We start from the raw sequence: 27,076 nt of genomic DNA, 5'->3' as shown, positions 1-27,076 counted from the left end.
GCTTCTCCTAAGGCTGCAAATCAAACCCTTCTGTGCCTCTGGAAGTTTCTGTTTTTCTGATTCCCACATGCTCATCCAGCCCTTCATTCCTTCCTCAGCCCTGCTTCCCCTGCAGAAATGCAGTTTTATATTTATAAAAATATTTATTTTATATATATATTAAATATATTTATATTTATGCTATATTAAGATTTTATATATATTTATATTTATACTATGTTTACATTACATTTATATTATATTAATATAATTAATATATATATATAATATAATATATATAAAATACTAATATATATAATAATTTAATTACATTAATTATATGTATATATATTTATAGACTATATAAATATAATTTATTTATATAAAATTACTTATATTTATCTTTTACATATTTATATTATCATTCTATATTATTTTATATTATATTGATATTTATAATGATTATGGTTAGTTATTTATATTTATAATGATTATGGTATAATATAATATATAATATAATTATCTTATAAATATATACTCTATATTTGTAGACTATATAATTTATTTTTTAAAAAAATTACTAATATTTATTTGATATATTTATATTATTATTCTACATTATATTATTTTATATTATATTTATAATTATTATGGTTAGTTATTTATATTTATATTTATGATAATTATGTTGCAATATAATATAGAATTATATTATAAATATATATTGTATATTAATAGACTATATAAATTATTTATACAAAATCACTTCTATTTATCTTTTATATATTTATATTATTATTCTATATTAATTTATATCATATTTATATTCATAACTATTATTGTTAGTTATTTATATTTATACTTATGATGATTATGTTGTAATATAAAATAGCAATATTATATATATTTATAGACTTTATAAATATAATTTATTTACACAAATTACTTATACTTATTTTTATATATTTATATTATACATTGTATATTGTATACTATATATTGTATACTACATATAATATAGTATATAGTATATATTGTATACTACATATTATATACTATATATTATATACTATATATTATATATAATATATAATATACTATAAATAATATATAATACATAATATATAATATATAATATAATAATATTATATATTTTATATATTTATATTATACATTGTATATTGTATACTACATATTATATACTATATATTATATACTACATATAATATAGTATATATAATATACTATATATATTATACATTATATGTTATATATTATATGTTATACATTATATATTTTACATTATATATTATACGTTATACACTTTATATATCAATATCAATAATATTCCTCCCCTGAATAAGAGATTTTCAGCTGCAGGAGCCACCTCAATCCAGACCTCAAGAGAAATCAGTGCTTGGATATTCCACTGTTCCAAAGCTCAACTCATTGCAACAGAGTATTGTCAAAAAAAAGCCAAAAAAGAAAGAAAAAGTTACAAAAAATAAAAGAAAACCATCAGCGTAATAACAAACTGCCATCAACTCTTCTGGTGTTTTCAAGCCAAAGTTAGAAACATCATTAGAAATAATAAGCTTGTTCTGAAATGGAAGAATGTGAAATAAAGACATTTATTTCAGAGTTTTGTGTTCACTGGGCTGGATGCAAACACTGCTGGCAGTGCAGGAACCCAATGGGAGAGCAGTGCAGAGTCTGAAAATGCAATTCCAGCCCTCACACACCACATCCAGCACACTCGTTCTGTAAGCACATCAGGAATTGCTCAGAATCCCAGACTGCTCTGGGCTAAAAGGGATTTTAAAGATTTCATTCCCCACTTTCCACCATCCCAGGCTGCTCCAAACTGTCCAGCCTGGCCCTGGGCACTGCCAGGGATGCAGGGGCAGCCACAGCTGCTCTGGGAAATCTGATTTAATGGATTTAATCCCAAATATCCAAATATTGGGGAGCTCAGGAGTTTCAGCTCCTCACCCCCTCAGTTTAGGTGCAAGGGGATTTTTGGGCAATGTGCTCATGGAACCATGGAATGGTTTGGGTTAAAATAACTCAAAAATTAAAACCGTGCCATAGCAGGGACATTTTCCACCATCCCAGCCCTGTCCAACCTGGCATTAGGAGCACTGCCAGGATGCAGGACCACAACTGCTCTGGGAAATCTGTTTAATGTGTTTATCCCAAATATCCAAAGATTGGGAGCTCAGGAGTTTCAGCTCCCACCCCCAGTTTGGGTGCAAGGGGATTTTTGGGCAATGTGCTCATGGAACCATGGAATGGTTTGGGTTAAAATAGACTCAAAATTAAACCGTGCCATGGCAGGGACCCTTTCCACCATCCCACCCTGTCCAACCTGGCATTAAACACTTCCAGGGATGCAGGGGCAGCCACAGCTGCTCTGGGAAATTTGTTTTAATGTGTTTATTCCCAAATATCCAAAGATTTCTGAGCTCAGGAGTTTCAGCTCCTCACCCCCTCAAGTTTAGGTGCAAGGGGATTTTTGGTGGGAGCAATGTTCTCATGGAACCATGGAATGGTTTGGGTTAAAATAGACCCAAAAATTAAAACAGTGCCATGGCAGGGACCCTTTCCACCATCCCAGCCCTGTCCAACCTGGCCCTGGGCACTCCCAGGCATCCAGGGGCGGCCACAACTTCTCTGGGAAATCTGTTTTCATGTATTTAATCCTCAGCATCCAAAGATTGGTGAGCTCAGGAGTTTCAGCTCCTCAGCCCCCCAGTTTAGGTGCAAGGGGATTTTTGGGCAATGTGCTCATGGAACCATGGAAGGGTTTGGGTTGAAATAGATTTTAAAATTCTTCCAGTGCCATGGCAGGGACATTTTCCACCATCCCAGCCCTGTCCAACCTGGCCTTGGGCATTTCCAGGAGCAGCCACAGCTGCTCTGGGAAATCTGATTTAATGAATTTAATCCCAAATATCCAAAGATTGGGGAGCTCAGGAGTTTCAGCTCCTCACCCCCCCAGTTTAGGTGCAAGGGGATTTTTGGGCAATGTTCTCATAGAACCATGGAATGGTTTGGGTTAAAATAGACTCAAAAATTAAAACAGTGCCATGGCAGGGACCCTTTCCATCATCCCAGCCCTGTCCAACCTGGCCTTGAGCACTCCCAGAAACAGCCACAGCTGCTCTGGGAAATCTGATTTAATGGATTTAATCCCAAATATCCAAAGATTGGTGAACTCAGGAGTTTCAGCTCTGCACCCCCCCAGTTTAGGTGCAAGGGGATTTTTAGTGAGGGGAATTTTTCTGGGTGATGTGCTCATGGAACCATGGAATGGTTTGGGTTAAAATAGATTTTAAAATTCATCCAGTGCCATGGGCAGAGACCCTTTCTACCTTCCCAGCCCTGTCCAGCCTGGCCCTGGGCACTTCAGGGATGCAGGGGCAGCCACAGCTGCTCTGGGAAATCTGTTTAATGTGTTTATTCCCAAATATCCAAAGATTGGGGAGCTCAGGAGTTTCAGGTCCTCACCCCTCAGTTTAGGTGCAAGGGGATTTTTAGTGGGGGCAATGTTCTCATGGAACCATGGAATGGTTTGGGTTAAAATAAACCCAAAAATTAAAACAGTGCCATAGCAGGGACCTTTTCCACCATCCCAGCCCTGTCCAACCTGGCCCTGGGCACTACCAGGGGCAGCCACAGCTTCTCTGGGAAATCTGTTTTCATGTATTTAATCCCAAACATCCAAAGATTGGTGAACTCAGGAGTTTCATCTCCATTTGCAGCTTCTCACTCCTTCAGTTCTGGTGCAAGGGATTTTCAGTGAGGGGAATTTTTCTGGGTGATGTGCTCATAGAACCATGGAATAGTTTGGGTTTAAATAAACCTTAAAATTCATCCAGTGCCATGGACAAACACCTTCCACCTTCCCAGCCCTGTCCAACCTGGCATTAAACATTTCCAGGGATGCAGGGGCAGCCACAGCTGCTCTGGGAAATCTTTTAATGTGTTTATTCCCAAATATCCAAAGATTGGGGAGCTCAGGAGTTTCAGCTCCTCACCCCCCAAGTTTAGGTGTAAGGGGATTTTTGGGTGGGGAGAATTCTGAGCAATGTTCTCATAGAACCATGGAATGGTTTGGGTTAAAATAGACTAAAATTCTTCCAGTGCCATGGCAGGGACCCTTTCCACCATCCCAGCCCTGTCCAACCTGGCCCTGGGCACTTCCAGGGATCCAGGGGCAGCCACAGCTTCTCTGGGAAATCTGTTTTCATGTATTTAATCCTCAGCATCCAAAGATTGGTGAACTCAGGAGTTTCAGCTCCTCAGCCCCCCAGTTCAGGTGCAAGGGGATTTCTGGGCAATGTTCTCATAGAACCATGGAATGGTTTGGGTTAAAATAGACTAAAATCCTTCCAGTGCCATGGCAAGGACATTTTCCACCATGCCAGCCCAGTCCAGCCTGGCCCTGGGCACTGCCAGGGATCCAGGGGCACCCACACCTGTGCCAGGGCCTGCCCACCCTCCCAGAGAACAATTCCTAATTCCCAAAATCCCATCCAGCCCTGCCCTCTGGCAGGGTAAAGCCATTCCCCCTGCCCTGGCACTCCAGGCCATTGTTCAAATTCTCTCCCTGGCATTGGAAGGCCACGATGAGATCATGCCCAAATTTCCCTTCTCTTTAGGGTGATTCTTCCTCAAGGGCAATTCCAGCCAGGGAGTGCCAGGGGAAAGGAAAAAAGGGTTTGGGTATGGAAGGGGAAAGGGGTCTGAGTATGGCAGAGGAAAGGAAAAGGGAATGCCAGGGGAATGGAAAAAGTCTGGGTAAGTCAGGGGACAGGAAAGGGTCTGGGTATGCCAGGGGAAAGGGAAAGATCTGGGTATGCCAGGGGACAGGAAAAGGGAATGCCAGGGGAAAGGAAAAGGTCTGGGTATGCCAGGGGAGAGCAAAAAGGTATGGCAGGGGAAAGGAAAAGATCTGGGTATGCCAGGGGAGAGCAAAAAGGTATGGCAGGGGAAAGGAAAAGGTCTGGGTATGGCAGAGGAAAGGGTCTGGGAATGTCAGGGGAGAGGAAAAGGGTCTGGGTATGCCAGGGAACAGGAAGAGGTCTGGGTATGCCAAGGGAAAGGGTCTGGGTATGGCAGGGGACAGGAAAAGGGAATGCCAGGGGACAGGAAAAGATCTGGGTATGCCAGGAAAAAGGAAAATATTTGGGAATGTCAGGGGAGAGGAAAAGGGTCTGGGTATGGCAGGGGAGAAGGAAAAAGGTCTGGGTATGCTGGGGGAAAGGAAAAAGTCTGGGTATGCCAGGGGAAAGGAAAAGGGAATGCCAGGGGAAAGGAAAAGGTCTGGGTATGTCAGGGGAAAGGGTCTGGGTATGTCAGGGGAAAGGGTCTGGGTATGGCAGGGGACAGGAAAATGTTTGGGTATGGCAGGGGACAGGAAAAGGTCTGGGTATGCCAGGGGAAAGGGTTTGAGTATGCCAGGGGAAAGGGTTTGAGTATGCCAGGGGACAGGAAAAAGGTTTGGGAATGTCAGGGAAAGGAAATGGGTATGCCAGGAGAAAGGAAAAGATCTGGGTATGCCAGGGGAGAGCAAAAAGGTATGGCAGGGGAAAGGAAAAGGGTCTGGGTATGGCAAGGGACAGGAAAATGTTTGAGTATGGCAGGGGAAAGGAAAAGGTTTGGGAATGTCAGGGGACAGGAAAAGGTCTGGGTATGCCAGGGGAAAGGAAAAGATCTGGGTATGGCAGGGGAAAGGGTCTGGGTATGCCAGGGGAAAGGAAGAGGGAATGCCAGGGGACAGGAAAAGATCTGGGTATGCCAGGGGAAAGGAAAAGGTTTGGGAATGTCAGGGGAAAGGAAAAAGGTCTGGGTATGCTGGGGGAAAGGAAAAGGGTATGCCAGGGGAAAGGAAAAGGTCTGGGTATGCCAGGGGAAAGGGTCTGGGTATGCCAAGGAACAGGAAAATGGAATGCCAGGGGACAGGAAGAGGTCTGGGTATGCCAAGGGAAAGAGTTTGACTATGCCAGGGGAAAGGGTCTGGGTATGTCAAGGGACAGGAAAAAGGTTTGGGAATGTCAGGGGAAAGGAAATGGGTATGCCAGGAGAAAGGAAAAGATCTGGGTATGCCAGGGGAGAGCAAAAAGGTATGGCAGGGGAAAGGAAAAGGGTCTGGGTATGGCAAGGGACAGGAAAACGTCTGAGTATGCCAGGGGAAAGGAAGAGGGAATGCCAAGGGACAAGAAAAGATCTGGGTATGCCAGGGAAAAGGAAAAGTTTTGGGAATGCCAGGGGACAGGAAAAGGTTTGGGTATGGCAGGGGAGAAGGAAAAGGGAATGCCAGGGGAAAGGAAAAGGTCTGGGTATGTCAGGGGACAGGAAAATGTCTGGGTATGGCAGGGGACAGGAAAGGGTCTGGGTATACCAGAGAATAGGAAAAGTTTTGGGAATGTCAGGGGAAAGGAAAAGTTTTGGGAATGTCAGGGGAGAGGAAAAAGGTCTGGGTATGCCAGGGGACAGGAAAAGGGAATGCCAGGGGACAGGAAAAGGGAATGCCAGGGGACAGGAAAAGGTCTGGGTATGCCAGGGGAAAGGAAAAGAACTGGGTATGGCAGGGGAAAGGAAATGGGAATGCCAAGGGACAGGAAAAGGTCTGGGTATGCCAAGTGAAAGGGTCTGGGTATGGCAGGGTGCAAGAAAAGGGAATGCCAGGGGACAGGAAGAGGGAATGCCAGGGGACAGGAAAAGGGAATGCCAGGGGACAGGAAAAGGGAATGCCAGGGGACAGGAAGAGGGAATGCCAGGGGACAGGAAGAGGTCTGGGCATGGCAGGCACACACCACCTCAGCACAAGGTGAGGAATTTCCTGCCCTGGGCAGGCTCTGCCAGGCCAGGTGGATGCAGGGAGCCCTGGGAACAGGACACAGCTGGAGAAATGGAAACGCTTCAGCCTTGGGAAGCTCTGGAGCAGGAACAGAAATCCCTGCAAAGGGAGGACTCCGACTTGCAGGAGTTCCAACCTTAATATTCCAAACCTTAATTACCAAAAATTTTATGTTTATGGGAAAAAAAAGAGCAGGCTGTAACCAAACCCTTCAAAAATTCAGCATCTATGCAATTATATTTGTAATCCTTGCCATTTATCCTGCTTTCCCTATCTGCTCTGATTACATCATGGAGATCACAAAAACAAATCCTCAAGGCAGGGCTGCTTGCTGCTGTTTGGAAGAGCCCTGGCACATCTCTGCAGCCACTGATTTACAATCAGTTATCACCAGGCTGGTTTTTAATTCATTTGGAAAAGTCTGGGTTACTTTTCAGCCCCTGCCTGAGCAGTGACAGGGGAGACACAGCAAAACAAGTGCTGGGAACAGGTAGGAAAAAAAGAAATTCAAGCACAGCACATCCAGAGCCCCATCCCAAGAGAGACAAGACATCCCAACCTCTCCACTTTGCTCCAGAAAAGAGACTGAAAATCTCCCCAGCACTTTTCAGCAATGACAAATGCTGAAGGTGGGAATCATCTTTCACTGCTGTTGAAACAACAAACTGGCACGCTGTCAAAGAGCATTTTTTCCTCCTAATGGCCACAAAATCAAACCATTTCAACCTCCTGCCACCTCAGCATCAGAGGTTACACAGAACAGCAGCAGAGATGAGGAAAGCACAAAGTGCTGCAGGGATGAGGAAGCTTTGAAACCCAAGTTGAAATGTCCCATGAGTTGCAAACCACCCCAGAGCCACAACACTCACTTGCTTTGCAGGACAGTGCTCGTTCTTCTCCTCTGTCATCTTCCCAGCCTTGGGAGCCCTCCGTGGCTGCTTGATGCTGGTTTTTATGGCAGGCCTGCAGACATAATTCTCCAGGTTCTTGGGAGGCTTCTTTGTCCTCTTGGCTTGCAGGCCAATCTTCAGTTTGAGGTTTCCCTCGGAGAAGTTGGTTTCCTTCACGGAGAATTGCTGCTGCTGCTGCTGCTGCTGCTGCTGCTGGGCATCGCCCTCGCCCTCCCTGCTCTTCCTCCTCCCCTCCTCCTCCTCCTTGCTGCAGCCCTCGAGCTCCGCTTCCCCCGTGCCCACCGAGGTGCCAACGTTTGCCACCGAGGGGCTTTTGCCAGCAAACCCTTCAGAGTCAGCACCCAAGCCTAACATAGCAGTGCTGCGAGGGTCCATCACACAGGATTGGCCTGCTGGTGGGTTTGGGTTGGTTTTAGGGAGGATTTACAGAGATCGGTTCCTCAGGAGAGCTGGGCCCTGCGGGCAGTCGGCATCTTCCACTCTGGGGAGGAAAGGACAGAGAGCATCAACTTGGGTTTTCTAGCAGAAATTAAATTAATGTGAAATAAAAACAACAGAGAAATAGAAAACCAATGCAGAACTATTATTATTATTATTATCATCATTATCATCATTATCATTATTATCATTATCATTACCAATGCAGAACTATATTATTATTATTATTATTATTATTATTATTATTATTATTATTATTATTATTATTATTATTATTATTATTATTTTATAATAATTTTATAATAATTATATATATTTTTAATATATAATTTTATATTATAATTTTATAATAATTTTTATAATTGGTTTTATATTATTATTATTATTAATAATAATAATAATATAAAACCAATATATAACATATAAAACCAATATATAATAATCTATAAAACCAATATATATATAATATAAAACAAATATATATAATATAAACAAATATTTAAATAATATATATAAAACAATATATAACAGATATAAAACCAATATATAATATATAAAACAAATATATAAATAAAATATAAAACCAATATATATACCCAAAATTATATATATATAAAACCAATATATAATAATATATAAACCCAATATATATATATATAATATATAAAACAAATATATATAATATATAAAACAAATATTTAAATAATATATATAAAACAAATATATAATATATAAAACCAATATATAACATATAAAACCAATATATAAATAATATATATAAAACTAATATATAAATAAAATATACAATCAATATATATACCCAAAATTATATATATATATATATATGTATATGTGTGTATATATATATGTATATGTGTGTATATATATATATATAAAACCAATATATAATAATATATAAACCCTATATATATATATACCAAAAATTATGTATTGGTTTCATAATAGATAAAACCAATACATAATATATAAAACCAATATATAAATAATATATATAAAACCAATGTATAATAATATATAAAACTAATATATAAATAATATATAAAACTAATTTATAAATAAAATATAAAACCAATATATAATAACATATAAAACCAATATATAATATATAAACCAAATATATATAATATATAAAACCAATATATAAATAATATATATAAAACCAATATATAATATATATAAAATCAATATATAATAATATATATTGGTTTCATATATGATATGTATTTGGTTTTATATAAATAATAATATATAAACAAATGTATAATAATATATAATCAATATAGAAATAATAAGATATATAAATAATAGATATAAACCCAATAGATATAATAATATACACAGCCAATATTAAGATAATAACACATAAGACCAATAAATAAATAATATTATCTAAACCTATATATAATATATAACCCCTATATATAAATAATAATATATAAAGCCTATAAATAATATATAAAACCAATGTATAAATACTAATATATAAACCCTATATATAATATATAAAACCAATATATAAATAATATCTACCCCAAATATATAAATAATAATATATAAACCCTATATATAATATATAAAACCAATATATAAATAATATCTACCCCAAATATATAAATAATATATAAAGCCTATAAATAATATATAAAACCAATGTATAAATAGTAATATATAAACCCTATATATAATATATAGAACCAATATATAAATAACATCTATCCCAAATATATAAATAATAATATAGAAACCCTTCATATGATATATAAAACCAAAATATAAATAATATCTAACCCAAATATATAAATAATAATATAGAAACCTACATATAATATATAAAACCAATATATAAATAATATCTAACCCAAATATATAAATATTAATATATAAACCCTATATATAATATATAAAACCAATATATAAATAATATCTAACCCAAATATATAAATATTAATATATAAACCCTATATATAATATATAAAACCAATATATAAATAATATCTAACCCAAATATATAAATAACATAGAAACCCTTCATATGATATATAAAGCCAAAATAAAAATAATATCTATCCCAAATATATAATAATATAGAAACCTACATATAATATATAAAACCAATATATAAATAATATATAACCCAAATCTATAAATATTAATGTATAAACCCTATATATAATATATAAAACCAAAATATAAATAATATCTACCCCAAATATATAAATAATAATATATAAAGCCTGTATATAATATATAAAACCAATGTATAAATAATAATATATAAACCCTATATATAATATATAAAACCAATATATAAATAATATCTACCCCAATATATAAATAATAATATATAAACCCTATATATAATATATAAAACTAATATATAAATAATATCTACCCCAATATATAAATAATAATATAGAAACCCTTCATATGATATATAAAGCCAATGTATAAATAATAATATATAAACACTATATATAATATATAAAACTAATATATAAATAATATCTATCCCAAATATATAATAATATAGAAACCTACATATAATATATAAAACCAATATATAAATAATAATATATAAACCCTATATATAATATATAAAACCAATATATAAATAATAATATATAAAGCCTATATATAATATATAAAACCAATATATAAATAATATATAAACCCTATATATAATATATAAAACTAATATATAAATAATATCTACCCCAAATATATAAATAATAATATATAAAGCCTATATATAATATATAAAACCAATGTATAAATAATAATATATAAACCCTATATATAATATATAAAACCAATATATAAATAATATCTAACCCAAATATATAAATATTAATATATAAACCCTATATATAATATATAAAACCAATGTATAAATAATAATATATAAACCCTATATATACTATATAAAACCAATATATAAATAATATATAAAGCCTATATATAACACATAAAACCAATATATAAATAATAATACAGAAACCCAAACAATGGCACTTCAGCCAAGCACAGCAGCTGATTTTCCACAACACCAACACCTCCATTCACCTCCTTCAAAACCACAATTTATCTGTCAAACTCTTTTAAATATAAATTATTATAATTTCCAAATTATCCACGTGCCATTTCAAATGATGGCTACAGATTTTAATGTCGACCATCAAATTAATTTATTTTTTTATTTATAACCAGAGCCCGGTTAGCCCTTGCAGGTTGTGGATTCACTGGGAGAGCTGCAGGCAAATGGAAGCCATGGCAAATCCCAGCGATATTCTGCATTTCATTCTCTGAGGAACAGAATTAATTGATTATTGATTTGGAGGAAAAGAATTTCATTTTTTTTCCACCAGGAAAGCGGAGCCGGAGCCAGTGGGCATCAGTTCACAAACACAGCTGGGGAAAAGGAACATTCACACAGGTTGTGCTTGCTGGGGCAGGGCAGGAGGGAAGGCCACACTTCCACCAGCACAGAAAATTCATTTATTTGGCACAAAATAACAGAGGGAATCATCTTAACTACAGCAAATTAAAATCAGCTCTGAGGGTGTGAGGGTGCCCAGACCCTGAGCTTCCCTCCCTGCCAGAAAACAAACCAAACCTGTGATAATAATATTATTAAACCTGTGCTGCTTGGCATTTTACCATGCAGACAAAAATCCCAAAAATTCCAAAATCCCAGAAGTGTTTGGGCTTTGAAGATCATCTCATCCCATCCCTGCCACCTTCCACTACCCCAGCCTGGAATCCTACCAAGGATGGGCACCCTGTGCCAGGGTCTCAGCACAAAACAATTCCCCCCATCCTGTCCCCAAACTTTTCTAAATTCTCTCTCCATTTTTCTTGCAGGCTTCCTTAGGGTCAGTAAGAAAGATGGAGAGAGAATCTTTCTTACAGGCCTTAAGGGAGCCTGAAAAATTATTTGTTATGAGGATGCCCAGACCCTTGTGCAGAACTGACCCTGAGCCCTCCCTGCCACAGAACAAACCAAACCTGTAATAATAATGTTATTAAACCTGTGCTCCTTGGCATTTTAGCATGCAGACAAAAATCACAAAAATTCCAAAATCCCAGAAGTGTTTGGGCTTTGAAGATCATCTCATCCCACCCCTGTCACCTTCCACTACCCCAAGCTGCTCCAAGCCCTGTCCTGGATGGGCACACCCTGTGCCAGGGTCTCAGCACAAAACAATTCCTCCCATCCTGTCCCCAAACCTTTCCAAATTCTCTCTCCATTTTCCTTACAGGCTCCCTTAAGGCACTGAAAAATTATTTGTTATGAGGATGCCCAGACCCTTGTGCAGAACTGACCCTGAGCCCTCCCTGCCACAGAACAAACCAAATTAATAATATTAATATTATAATATTAATAATATTATTAAACCTGTGCTCCTTGGCATTTTAGCATGCAGACAAAAATCCCAAAAATCCCAAAATCCCAGAAGTGTTTGGGCTTTGAAGATCATCTCATCCCACCCCTGCCACCTTCCACTACCCCAAATTGCTCCAAGCCCTGTCCTGGATGGGGGACCACAAAACAATTCCTCCCATCCTGTCCCCAAACCTTTCCAAATTCTCTCTCCATCTTTCTTGCAGCCTCCTGAAAATTTATTTGTTGTGAGGGCATTCTAAGGAGAAAATGTTTAAATATCTTCAACACTTAAATACCTTTATTACTTTTGAAATTAAATGGATCAGCAACAGGTGTGAAAAACCCTAAAGTGCATCACAGGCACCAAACCAGCCTGAACCTTCTGTCCTCACCTTGCCTACAGCCAGGAAATCATTTATTAAGTGATTAATTGTGAGCAATGGCATGGGAAGGTGTCGTGAGCTCAAAATGAGAACCAAGATTTGTGGGGACACAGAAATGCAGCCAGTCCCAAAGCCAGGCTGAGTCCTGACAGAAAATAAACTGATTTCCATTTACATTTTGTAGCTGCAGCTCTGCATTTCCAACTCCACACATCCTCAGCAAGCAAACCTGCAATTATTACTCATAAGAGCAGAGGTAATTAGATCAAATCTCCATTTTACAAGGAGGAAAAAAAGGGCAGAGCAGGGTGACACGAACACAAAGTGACTCAGTGCAATGGCAGTCCATGGCACTAAAAATGGGATTTTCATGCACATCAATGTGCAAGGAAAAGTGGCCAGCAGGTAAATAACCCTGAGCTAAAGCCTGAATTGGTTTTATTCAAGTTCAAGAAATAGAAAAGGAGCCCCACAAGCCATCAAACCTGTGCTCACACAACTCTTTCCTCCTCTGGTGACTGCAGTGCCAATAATCCAGGCATTTCCTCACAAATAAATTAATTAATCTGTGCTCACACAACTCTTTCCTCCTCCAGTGACTACAGTGCCAATAATCCAGATATTTCCTCACAAATAAATTAATTAATCTGTGCTCACACAACTCTTTCCTCCTCTAGTGCACAGCAGTGCCAATAATCCAGGCATTTCCTCACAAATAAATTAATTAATCTGTGCTCACACAACTCTTTCCTCCTCTGGTGCACAGCAGTGTCAATAATCCAGGCATTTCCTCACAAATAAATTAATTAATCTGTGCTCACACAACTCTTTCCTCCTCTGGTGCACAGCAGTGTCAATAATCCAGGCATTTCCTCACAAATAAATTAATTCATCAGCTTCAAACACAAAACCATTTTGTCAGACAAAACCATTATAAATATATTGTAGTCAAGAAACAGTTAATTTCTGATTATAATTATAATCCAAGCCTTGTTCTGAGTTATCCCTCACGGTGGTGTCAGATTAAACCATTATAATACACTGTAGTTAAGAAATAGTTAATTTCTGATTATAATTAAAAAACTTATATTCCAAGTTTGTTCTGAATTATCACCCATCCATGCTGTCAGATTAAATAATATAATATACTGTAGTTAAGAAATAGTTAATTTATGATTATAATTATATTCCAAGTCTTGTTCTGAGTTATCCCTCATCCATGGTGTCAGATTAAATAACAGAATATACTGTAGTTAAGAAATAGTTAAATCATAACATTTATATTCCAAGTCTTGCTCTGAATTATCCCTCATCCAAAGTGTCAGATTAAATCATATAATATATTGTAGTTAAGAAATAGTTAATTTCTGATTATAATTATATTCCAAATCTTGTCTTGACTTATCCCTCATCCATGGAGTCAGATTAAACCACTATAATATACTGTAGCTAAGAAATAGTTAATTTCTGATTATAATAATATTCCAAGTCTTGTTCTGAATTATCCCTCATCCATGGTGTCAGATTAAACCATTATAATACATTGTAGTTAAGAAATAGTTAATTTCTGATTATAACATTTATATTCCAAGTCTTGTTCTGAATTATCCCTCATCCAAAGTGTCAGATTAAATCATATAATATATTGTAGCTAAGAAATAGTTAATTTCTGATTATAATTATATTCCAAGTCTTGTTCTGAGTTATCCCTCATCCATGGTGTCAGATTAAACCATTATAATAAATTGTGGTTAAGAAATAGTTAATTTCTGATTATATTTATAACACTTCTATTCCAAGTCTTGTTCTGAGTTATCCCTCATGGTGCTGTCAGATTAAATCATATAATATATTGTAGTTAAGAAATAGTTAATTTCTGATTATAACATTTATATTCCAAGTCTTGTTCTGAATTATTCCTCATCCATGCTGTCAGATTAAATAATAGAATATACTGTAGTTAAGAAATAGTTAATTTCTGATTATAATTATATTCCAAGTCTTGTTCTGAGTTATCCCTCATCCATGGTGTCAGATTAAACCATTATAATAAATTGTGGTTAAGAAATAGTTAATTTATGATTATAATTATAATCCAAGTCTTGCTCTGAATTATCACCCATCCATTGTGCCAGATTAAACCACTATAATATACTGTAGCTAAGAAATAGTTAATTTCTGATTATATTTATAACACTTCTATTCCAAGTCTTGTTCTGAGTTTTCCCTCATGGTGGTGTCAGATTAAATCATATAATATATTGTAGTTAAGAAATAGTTAATTTCTGATTATAATTATATTCCAAATCTTGTTTTGACTTATCCCTCATGGTGGTGTCAGATTAAACCATTATAATATATTGTAGTTATATATATTCTGATTATAATTATATTCCAAGTCTTGTTCTGAGTTATCCCTCATCCATGGTGTCAGATTAAACCATTATAAAAAATTGTAGTTAAGAAATAGTTAATTTCTGATTATAATAATATTCCAAGTCTTGTTCTGAGTTATCCCTCATGGTGCTGTCAGATTAAAACACTATAATATATTGTAATTAAGAAATAGTTAACTTCTGATTATAACACTTATATTCCAAGTCTTGTTCTGAATTATCACCCATCCATGCTGTCAGATTAAATAATATAATATACTGTAGTTAAGAAATAGTTAATTTCTGATTATAATTATATTCCAAGTCTTCTTCTGAGTTATCCCTCATCCATGGTGTCAGATTAAATAATAGAATATACTGTAGCTAAGAAATAGTTAATTTATAACATTTATATTCCAAGTCTTGCTCTGAATTATCCCTCATCCAAAGTGTCAGATTAAATCATATAATATATTGTAGCTAAGAAATAGTTAATTTCTGATTATAATTATATTCCAAATCTTGTTTGATTATCCCTCATCCATGGGTTACACCATTAATAATATATTGTAGCTAAGAAATAGTTAATTTCTGATATAATTATAACATTTCTATTCCAAGTCTTGTTCTGAGTTATCCCTCATCCATGGTGTCAGATTAAACCATTATAATACACTGTAGTTAAGAAATAGTTAATTTCTGATTATAGTAATTATATTCCAAGTCTTGTTCTGAACTATCCTCCATCCAGAGTGTCATTCCTCTGCTGCTTTTCCTGATGAAATCTCATTATCAAGGCATCTTTGGAAGGTGAAAATTTTTCTTTTGGATTTTTTCATTGCTTCAGCTCCGAGGACAGAAAACCACTATACTGTGTAGAAATCCAAATAATTTGCTGACTGTCAGATATTAGTTGACTCTGGGCTCCACACCCCTCTCAGATCCCTTGTCTGCTTTGCTTTGCTAAAAATACAAATCACACTCAGAAAAGAGAAATAAAAAGTGGAATAAATTATTGTAATTGATTTTTTACATTTACATCCTGAAAAGGGAAACAGAGCTCAAGGCACTCACAAGATCTTTAAAATGTTTAGAAATGATCAATATTTCTCAGGAATAAAGTTCCTCTCCCGTCTCAAATTCCTGCTTTTCCTTGCTAAAGAAGACAAACCACACTCAAAACAGAGAAATAAAAAGCGGAATAAATTATTTTAAATTATTTCTTTACATCACAATCCCTGAAAAGGAGAAACAGGAGCTCAAGGCACCTGCACAAGCATCTTTAAAATGTTTAGAAATAAAAACATTTCTCAGGAGTAAAGTTCCTGTCCCATCCCAAATTCCTGCTTTTCCTTGCTAAAGAAGACAAAACCACACTAAAAAATGGAATAAAGCTTTATAGCATTTACCTACAATCTCTGAACAGGAGAAACAGGAGCTCAAGGCACCTGCACAAGCATCTTTAAAATGTTTAGAAATGAAAATATTTCTCAGGAATAAAGTTCCTGTCCCCTCTCAAATTCCTCTCTTCTTTTCTTGGCAAAGAAGACAAACACACTCAAAAGGAAATAAAAAGTGACATAATTTTAAAATATCTACATCACAATCCTGAATAGGAGAAACAGGAACTCAAAGCCCTGGATCACCTGCACAAGCATCCTCAAAAGTTTAGAAACGAAAACATTTCTCAGGAATAAAGTTCCTCTCCCTCTTAAATTCCTTCTCTTCTTTTCTTGCTAAAGAAGACAAAACCACACTCAAAAAAGAGAAATAAAAAGTGAAAATTAAATTTAATAAATATTTACATCACAATCCCTGAACAGGGGAAACAGGAGCTCAAGGTACCTGCACAAGCACCCTGAAAATTTTAGAAATGAAAACTTTTCTAGGATAAAGTTCCTGTCCCCTCTTAAATTCCTTCCTTCTTTTCCCTTTTCTAAAGAAGACAAAACCACACTCAAAAAAGAGAAATAAAAGTGAAATAATGTCTTATCTACATCACAATCTCTGAACAGGAGAAACAGGAGCTCAAGGCACCTGCACAAGAATCTTTAAAGTGTTTAGAAATAAAAACATTTCTCAGGAATAAAGTTCCTGTCCCCTCTCAAATTCCTTGTCCTCTTGTTTTGGATAAAGAAGACAAACTACACTCAGAAAAGAGAAATAAAAAGTAGAATAAACCCTTAAAATATTTATCTATATCACAATTCCTGAAAAGGGGAAACAGGAGCTCAAGGCACCTGCACAAGCATCTTTAAAGTGTTTAGAAATGGAAATATTTCTCAGGAATAAAGTTCCTGTCCCCTCTCAAATTCCTTCCCTTCTTTTCTTTGCTAAAGAAGACAAAACCACACTAAAAAACTTGAATAATTAAAGTATTTCTCTACAATCTCTGAAAAGGGGAAACAGGAGCTCAAGGCACCTGCACAAGCATCCTTAAAATGTTTAGAAATGAAAACATTTCTCAGGAATAAAGTTCCTGTCCCCTCTCAAATTCCTTGTCCTCTTGTTTTGGATAAAGAAGACAAACTACACTCAGAAAGAGAAATAAAAATTGAATAATTGTAATATTTCTCTATATCACAATCCCTGAACAGGGGAAACAGGAGCTCAAGGCACCTGCACAAGCATCCTGAAAATGTTTAGAAATGAAAATATTTCTCAGGAATAAAGTTCCTGTCCCATCCCAAATTCCTTCTCTTCTTTTCTTTGCTAAAGAAGACAAAACCACACTCAAAAAAAGAGAAATAAAAAGTGAAATAATGTATATATCTACATCACAATCCCTGAATAGGAGAAATAGGAGCTCAAAGCCCTTGGATCACCTGCACAAGAATCCTCAAAAAGTTTAGAAATAAAAACATTTCTCAGGAATAAAGTTCCAGTCCCCTCTTAAATTCCTTCCCTTCTTTTCCTTGCTAAAGAAGACAAAACCACACTCAGAAAAGAGAAATAAAAAGTGGAATAAACTTGTAAATTATTTCTCTATATCACAATCCCTGAACAGGAGAAACAGGAGCTCAAGGCACCTGCACAAGCATCCTGAAAATTTAGAAATGAAAACTTTTCTTAGGAGTAAAGTTCCTGTCCCCTCTTAAATTCCTTGTCTTCTTGTTTTGGATAAAGAAGACAAACCACACTCAAAAAAAAAATAAATTAAAGGTGGAATAAACCCTTAAAATATTTATCTATATCACAATCCCTGAACAGGAGAAACAGGAGCTCAAGGCACCTGCACAAGCATCTTTAAAATGTTTAGAAATGAAAACATTTCTCAGGAATAAAGTTCCTCTCCCGTCTCAAATTCCTGCTTTTCCTTGCTAAAGAAGACAGAACCACACTCAAAAACAAGAAATAAAATATGGAATAAATCCTTAAAATATTTCTCTATATCACAATCCCTGAACAGGAGAAACAGGAGCTCAAGGCACCTGCACAAGCATCCTTCAAATTTTAGAAATAAAAACATTTCTCAGGAATAAAGTTCCTGTCCCATCCCAAATTCCTCCTCTTCTTTTCCTTGCTAAAGAAGACAAAACCACACTAAAAAACTTGAATAATTAAAGTATTTCTCTACAATCCCTGAATAGGAGAAACAGGAGCTCAAAGCCCTTGGATCACCTGCACAAGCATCCTGAAAATGTTTAGAAATAAAAACATTTCTCAGGAATAAAGTTCCTGTCCCATCCCAAATTCCTTCTCTTCTTTTCTTTGCTAAAGAAGACAAAACCCTACTCAGAAAAGAGAAATAAAAAGTAGAATAAACCCTTAAAATATTTCTCTATATCACAATCCCTGAACAGGGGAAACAGGAGCTCAAGGCACCTGCACAAGCATCTTTAAAGTGTTTAGAAATGAAAACTTTTCTTAGGAATAAAGTTTTCCTGACAGGAGGTAACAAATAAAACCCTTTCCAACCAGCAGGTTTTTATTTCTGACAGACACAAATCCCAGGGGAGCTGCCCTGTCAGGATGAATATTGCACAGGAGCAGAGCTGAAGCACCTGGACACGGAATTTTTGGGGGAGAAAAGCAGAGGATCGGTACAAAAACCCCCTGGAAAATGTTCCAAAAGGAGGAAAATTGGGCAGCAGATCTCAGAGTTCCTCCTGGTTTTTAACCTGGCCTCAGGTTTAATCTCAGGGCTGGATTTGGAGGTGCAGGGTGGTTCTGTTGGTTCCTTATTCATATGGAAATAAAGGCAAAATTGCTGAAATCTGCATCAAAAATGTGTGTGGAGCAAAGTTCCTCCACCCTCAGGCTGTGAGTGCCAGCAGCAGTTTGGGAATTCTCCTAAGATGTTATCCCAGGGGATTTTTCTGGATAAAATCCATTTATTTCTACCCATCCAGTAAAAGATCAGGGTCACAACAAAGCAGAACTTCCCTTGGAAATCCTTTGGTTATTCCCAAGCCACCTGTGCACAGGTAAAGGACACAAAACCAGGGACAAACACAAATTTTGCTTTCTCAGAACAATCCCAAAAAGTCTTTTTTTTCCCTTTGCAAGCTGGAGATGGGACTCAAAACCTCATTGGAGGGGGAGAACGTGGTCACAACAGCAATTAAATTAAATTAATTTAATTTTAAAACAGCCAACAATCCCATAGACAACAACATCTATTTTAAAATAACTTTAATTCATAATAATTTAATTCAGTGACTCTATGTGCTGTTGCCACTTTAATTCATAATAATTTAATTAAGTGACTCTATGTGCTGTTGCCACTTTAATTCATAATAATTTAATTAAGTGACTCTATGTGCTGTTGCCACTTTTCTCTTGCCATTTTTACCAATATGTCTGTCTCTTCCACCAAGGAAAAAAATTTTATATCCTTTTTATATCCTTTTTTATATCATTTTTATATCCTCAGGGACACTTTAAACTTTTGAAAACAACTTAAAAAAAAAAAATGTAACTCAAATTTTGTCACTGGTTATTATCACTCAAACCTTTCTAGGAGACTGCAGCAATGAATTCAAGTCCAAAAAGAAACTGCGGTAATTTTGTCTTTTAAACCAAAATGTTTCAGACTTAGAACTGTTTCAAATGATTAAAAAAAAAGGGAAAAGCATCTTTTTTATACTCTCAGCCAGCTGAGAAAAGCTTTGGGTAAGAACTCCAGCAGGCAGACAGATGATGATTTTAGAGCCCATCTCTCCCCATATGCTCAAGCAGCTGCCAGAATTTCCCTGCTTCCCACAGAGGCACCAGGGATGATCCCAAAATTCTCAAAATGACCACAGGATTCACCCCAAACCCCTGGAAAACAGGTGGAATTTGAATTACTTAGCAAGGAAAATAGCTGAAACAAAGCAGGGAAAAAGGGGCTGGAAATGAAAATTACTGAGATTTGATGGGATGGGGGCAAAGCCACAGGTTCTGTTGAGGACAGCTGAAAAAAAGCAGGGAAAAAAGTGCTGGAAATGAAAATTGAGGAGATTTGAAGGGATGGGGGTAAAGCCACAGGTTCTGTCCCTGCTCCCAGGGATGATCCCAAAGTTCTCAAAATGACCACAGGATTCACCCCAAACAAGTGCAGGTGGAATTGAAATTACTTAGCAAGGAAAATAGCTGAAACAAAGCAGGGAAAAGGGGCTGGAAATGAAAATTGAGATTTGATGGGATGGGGGTAAAGCCACAGGTTCTGTCAAGGACAGCTGAAACAAAGCAGGGAAAAAGGGGCTGAAAATGAAAATTGAGATTTGATGGGATGGGGGTGAAGCCACAGGTTCTGTCGAGGACAGCTGAAACAAAGCAGGGAAAAAGGGGCTGAAAATGAAAATTGAGGAGATTTGAAGGGATGGGGGTAAAGCCACAGGTTCTGTCCCTGCTCCCAGGGATGATCCCAAAGTTCTCAAAATGACCACAGGATTCACCCCAAACCCCTGGAAAACAGGTGGAATTTGAATTACTTAGCAAGGAAAATAGCTGAAACAAAGCAGGGAAAAGGGGCTGGAAATGAAAATTGAGATTTGATGGGATGGGGGTGAAGCCACAGGTTCTGTCCCTGCTCCCACGGATGATCCCAAAGTTCTCAAGATGACCACAGGATTCACCCCAAACAAGTGCAGGTGGAATTGAAATTACTCAGCAAGGAGGACAGCTGAAAGAAAGCAGGGAAAAAGGGGCTGAAAATGAAAATTGAGATTTGATGGGATGGGGGCAAAGCCACAGGTTCTGTCCCTGCTCCCAGGGATGATCCCAAAGTTCTCAAGATGACCAAACAAGTGCAGGTGGAATTTGAATTACTTAGCAAGGAAAATAGCTGAAACAAAGCAGGAAAAATAAGCTGGAAATGAAAATTGAGATTTGATGGGATGGGGATGAAGCCACAGGTTCTGTCCCTGCTCCCAGCAGCTCCTGGGATGATCCCAAGATTCCCAAAATGACCACAGGATTCACCCCAAATCCCTGGAAAACAGGTGGAATTGAAATTACTTAGCAAGGAAAATAGCTGAAACAAAGCAGGGAAAAAGGGGCTGGAAATGAAAATTACTGAGATTTGATGGGATGGGGGCAAAGCCACAGGTTCTGTCCCTGATCCCAGAGATGATCCCAAAGTTCTCAAAATGACCACAGGATTCACCCCAAACAAGTGCAGGTGGAATTTGAATTACTTAGCAAGGAAAATAGCTGAAACAAAGCAGGGAAAAGGGGCTGAAAATGAAAATTACTGAGATTTGATGGGATGGGGCAAAGCCACAGGTTCTGTCAAGGACAGCTGAAACAAAGCAGGAAAAATAAGCTGGAAATGAAAATTGAGATTTGATGGGATGGGGGTGAAGCCACAGGTTCTGTCCCTGCTCCCAGGGATGATCCCAAAGTTCTCAAGATGACCAAACAAGTGCAGGTGGAATTGAAATTACTTAGCAAGGAAAATAGCTGAAACAAAGCAGGGAAAAGGGGCTGAAAATGAAAATTGAGATTTGATGGGATGGGGGTGAAGCCACAGGTTCTGTCCCTGCTCCCAGGGATGATCCCAAAGTTCTCAAAATGACCACAGGATTCACCCCAAACCCCTGGAAAACAGGTGGAATTTGAATTACTTAGCAAGGAGGACAGCTGAAACAAAGCAGGGAAAAGGGGCTGGAAATGAAAATTGAGGAGATTTGATGGGATGGGGGTAAAGCCACAGGTTCTGTTGAGGACAGCTGAAAGAAAGCAGGGAAAAAGTGCTGGAAATGAAAATTGAGGAGATTTGAAGGGATGGGGGTGAAGCCACAGGTTCTGTCCCTGCTCCCAAAGATGATCCCAAAGTTCTCAAGATGACCAAACAAGTGCAGGTGGAATTGAAATTACTTAGCAAGGAGGACAGCTGAAACAAAGCAGAGAAAAAGGGGCTGGAAATGAAAATTACTGAGATTTGATGGGATGGGGGCAAAGCCACAGGTTCTGTCCCTGCTCCCAGCAGCTCCAGTTTTCCCCAGTGGCTCTGACACCACAGAAAGTGAATTCGTGTCCCCAGGCCATGGGATGCAAAGCCACATTCCAGGCAGCTCCCAGCTCCCTGCTCCGTAATTAACAGCGTGCAGAACCACAAACCAAGGGCCAAAGCAGGAGTTAGGAAGTCAAGAGACCAAGGAAGAGAGGGACAAGGATGGGAGCGCGTTTTGGATTTGATGGGAAATGCCAAGATAAGGCTCAACCACCTGAAGCCAAATCACCGCCAATAAAGCTAAAATAGGATTAAAATCGCAATGAAATAATAAATAAAACGGAATAAACTTCAGAAGCAGCATTTTGGACAAGGAAGATCACAAAGCCTACAAGGCAATGCCCCAATAAACCAACCGATATCCCAAAAAAACCCCAAAAAACGCAAAAACACCACATCAATATCTGGCAGCGAGATCCGCCCGTCACTCGGGGCAGGACCGCGCCGTGCCCGGGGAAACTTCGGGGATGCGCAGCCCCGGGCACGGCCCCGCTCCGCAGGGAACCGGCACCCACGAGAGGCTCCCGGGGCTGCCCCCGGTGCCACCGGAGCCGCCGGGCCCGGCCGAGCGCGGCTCCCGCAGCCCCGCCGCTGTCAGCGGGCCCGGCCGCCGGCGGGGATCCCCCGCCCCTCGCCGCGGTGCCTGTCAGGGCTCCCCGGTGCCTCCCGGTGCCTCCCGGTGCGGGGACTCCCCGGGCCAGCCCCGGCCGCCGGGGACCCCCCGCGCCGCTCCCGCTCCGGTTCCACGCCGCGCTCCGGGCCCTGCCGGGGATCCCCCCCCGCCGCCGCCCCCAGGGACCGCCCGCCCTCAGCGGGGATCCCCCGCGGCCGCCGCCGCGGCCGGAGCGGGGCTGCGGAGCGCGGGGGATACCGGGGAGATGCGGGGGGGGTGCGAGGCGGCCCCGCGGCGGAGCCCAGCGCGCCTCCCCTCCCCCCGGGCCGCGGGCCTGAGGCGGTCCCAGTCCCCGCCCGCTCCTCACCGTGTCAGCGGCAGCGCGGCCGGGGCCGAGCACGGGCTGCTCCGCGCCGCATCCCCGCGGCCGCCCGGGCGCGGACGGGGCCGGGGCGGGACCGGGACCGAGCGGCCGCCGCGGCGGGGCCTGAGCCGAGCGAGGCGGCGGAACCAAAATGGCGGCGGCTTCTGCTCCGCCGCGAGCGAGCGCACGGACACGCCCCCGCCGCCGGACACGCCCCCTCCGCGCCCGGCCACGCCCCCAGCGCGGCCACACCCCCGCGGGGCAGAGGGCGCGGCGGCCACGCCCCGTCTTGACCACGCCCCCAAATAGGTAAACATATCGCTAAGCCACGCCCTTCATTATTCAGGTCACGCCCACTGGGAAAGGGGGTATGGAAAGGGAAAAAAAGGGAAAAAGAGAGGAAGAAAAGGAGGGGAAGGAAAAGGGGAATTTTTGCCCCAAAATGATGCAGGTGGTTTTTTCATCCCCAAAGCCATCTTTACCTGAATGCCACACCCACGTGCTTGCCGGTTGTGGGTTGTTAAATTCTTTGAGTGAATGTGGAATCGTATGATCTTCAGGGGTTGGGATGGACCTTGAAGGATATTTAAGGCACAACCTTCCTGCCCTGGGCAGAGACGTCTCCCTCCACACCAGATCACTCAAGGCTTGTCCAGCCAGGGCTCCCCACCCTCACAAGGAAGAATTTCTTCCTAATACATGACCTAACTTCTCCCTCTGTCAATTTGCACCCATTACCCTTTTTCTATCACTACAGTTCCTGATGAAGAGTCCTTCTCCACCTTCCTGGAGCCCCTTTTAGATCCGGCTCCTCTCCAGGCTGAATATTCCCAACTCTCCCAGCCCTTTTAGTGACATTGTTGTCCCCACTAGAATTCCTCCAACAATTCCATATCCTTCATATTTTGGAAACGATGCTCACAATATCTGATGGGAATTTCTACAGCCATTTGTAATTGCTGTTAAATAGTGTTTTACTTAGTGAAATGGTGTTTTATTTAGCTAAATAGTGTTTTATTTGCTGCCAGAAATAGGAGAAATTAATTTAAAAATGTATTTTTAAACATATTTTTAGGCATACATATTAAGCAATATGTATATGTATATGTATATGTATATGCATATGTATACATAAAATTCAAATGAACAAAAATCCCTGGGACTAAACAGCAAAAAGAAAAGTGAATTCTTTGCAGAAGCAGAGATTTAAGTTGTCAATACCTGAAAACCTGGCAGTGAAACCATGAACAGCAAATTGCTCCTGCACTACGCATGCAAAATTCAATCCTGAGGACCCAGATGACCCCTCAGAAATGAAAAACAGCCTGTCCCTGAGCCAGCACTGTGACCTGGAGGCAAAACAAAATCCTGGGCTGGGTGAGGAAGAGCATTCCCAGCAGGTCAGGGAGGGCTGCAGGCAGTGCTGACCCTCTGCAGGGCTGTGCCCAGCCCTGGCACCCTCAGCACAGCAGGGACAGGGAGCTCCTGCAGGGTGACAAAGGTGCTGAAGGGCCTGGAGGGTCCCTGCCCAGGAGAGGCTGAGGGAGCTGGGGCTGCTCAGCCTGGAGAGGAGCCCCGGGGAGAGGGAGCTCAGCCCTGGGGGTGCCTGGGTGTCCCTGGCTGTCTCTGAGTGTCCCTGGGTGTTCCTGTCTGTTCCTGGGTGTTCCCAGGTGTCCCTGACTGTCTCCAGGTGTCCCTGTGTCAGTCCCTGGCTGTCTCTGAGTGTCCCCAGGTGTCCCTGTCTGTCCCTGTCTGTCCATGGTTGTCCCTGGGGGTCTCTGGGTGTCCCTGTCTGTCCGTGAATGTCCCTGAATGTCTCTGAGTGTTCCTGGCTGTCCCCAGGTGTCCTGTGTGTGTCCCTGGGTGTCTCTGAATGTACCTGAGTTTCCCTATCTGTCCCTGTGTCTGTCCCTGTGTCTGTCCCTGTCTGTCCCAGTCAGTCCCTGTGTCTGTCCCAGTCTGTCCCAGTGTCTGTCCCTGTGTCTGTCCCAGTCTGTCCCAGTTCCATCCCAGTGCAGAGCAAGGTCAGGGCAGCCCCAGGCTCTGCTCCAGGCCCAGCAATGGCCCCAGAGCCACGGGCAGGGCCTGAGCCCAGGAGCTGCCCCTGCCCAGGAGGCAGAACTGCTGCCCTGGGCAGTGCCAGCCCTGAGCAGAGCCCAGAGAGGCTGTGGGGGCTCCGTGCCTGGGGACCCCAGACCCACCTGGAGCAGCCCTGAGCCCTGGGGTGTCCCTGTTTGGGGACCCCAGACCCACCTGGCCCCTGGCCCTGGGGTGTCCTGCCTCCACAGAGCCTACCTGTGCCCTTAGGGCCCAGACCCCTGCGCCCTCCCTGCCCTGTTTCACTGCCCATCTGGCCTGGTTTTGACCCCAGAACCCGACTCTGTCGCCCGCCAACCGGCCGGATGTGCCCACACACATACAATCAATTACACCTCCCCATCCGCCCCATTCCAGCGCTCTGATTTCATTTCCCCATTCCTGCAAAGCTCCCCACAAACCCGCTCTGTCCCTGCCGAACGCGGCGCGGAGGGACGAAATCAGTTAAATCAATTAACAGCGCTCCCTCAGGAACGCAGGCAGCGAGGCCACGCCCCTGACCACGCCCACACGACCACGCCCTTCGTGACCACGCCTCTTTTGTCCCTCTGCGCTTCCCGTAGCGGCGCCGTCAGCGCGGCGGGAGCGGCCCCGGCGGGCCCGGTGAGTGCGGGGACACCGCGGGGACACTGTGAGGGCACCGCGGGCGCTTCGGTCACACCGCGGCTCCCTCGGGGGCTCGACCGCGCCCTCCTGCTCCCCCCGGGGCTGCACCCGAACGGCGGCGGCGCTCCGGCCCCCGGTGTGACCGGGAATGGGGAGCGGAGCCCGGCGGGCAGCACGTGGGGGGCACCGGGGGGACCGGGCCGCGCTCGGTTGGTTTTGTTTGATTGGGACAAACGGTGGCTGTAAAGGCACCTTTGGGGTGCGTTGTTTGTAATTTTTGGTGGTTAACCCACGGAAATCCACGCGTGGCGCTCCCGGTGCTCTCCCGGTGCACCGGGGCTGTTCTAACCCGGCCCCGGTGCGCTCAGGGCCGTGATTTCCGTTCCTTCCCCCGGTACTGAGTCCCAAAGCTGCGCTGGTCGTTCAGGGATTCTGTCAGAATTTGACAGAATTCTGTCAGAATGCTCAAAATTAACCGCGGGTTTTAAAAGGAGTCAGCAGCAAATTTTAAAAAATCAAATTTAAAAAAAATCAAGTATTAATATAATTCAGGATTTGTGACGCCTCAATTTTCCTGGCTGTGTCTGGGAAATAAGATT

General features: G+C 40.5%; 2 protein-coding genes across 7 annotated transcripts in view; one reads left to right on the top strand and one right to left on the bottom strand.

Annotated features, from left to right (window-relative positions):
* Positions 1–23,924, bottom strand: part of ASH1L (ASH1 like histone lysine methyltransferase) — a 98,641-nt gene extending 74,717 nt beyond the window's left edge. For all 3 annotated transcript variants that reach the window (XM_064732280.1, XM_064732281.1, XM_064732282.1), the window contains exons 1-2: positions 23,778–23,924; positions 7,714–8,236 (exon numbers count right to left, since the gene is read on the bottom strand). In XM_064732280.1, coding sequence (XP_064588350.1) covers positions 7,714–8,130 — 417 coding nt within the window. In that variant the 5' untranslated portion in view covers positions 8,131–8,236; positions 23,778–23,924. The remainder of the gene's footprint in view (positions 1–7,713; positions 8,237–23,777) is intronic.
* A 2,476-nt stretch (positions 23,925–26,400) lies between these two features.
* The window catches only part of DAP3 (death associated protein 3), a 32,347-nt gene continuing 31,671 nt past the window's right edge, over positions 26,401–27,076 (top strand). For 2 of the 4 annotated variants that reach the window (XM_064732401.1, XM_064732397.1), the window contains exon 1: positions 26,401–26,474. The gene's annotated coding sequence lies outside the window, so the exon portion shown is untranslated. The other 2 variants (XM_064732399.1, XM_064732398.1) reach the window with 2 other exon arrangements.

Source organism: Zonotrichia leucophrys, chromosome 25, assembly GCF_028769735.1.
Source record: "Zonotrichia leucophrys gambelii isolate GWCS_2022_RI chromosome 25, RI_Zleu_2.0, whole genome shotgun sequence".
In the NCBI taxonomy this organism is placed as follows: Eukaryota; Metazoa; Chordata; class Aves; order Passeriformes; family Passerellidae; genus Zonotrichia; species Zonotrichia leucophrys.
The sequence above is the reverse complement of the archived record's forward strand: the minus strand, read 5'-3'. Positions and strand labels throughout refer to the sequence as shown.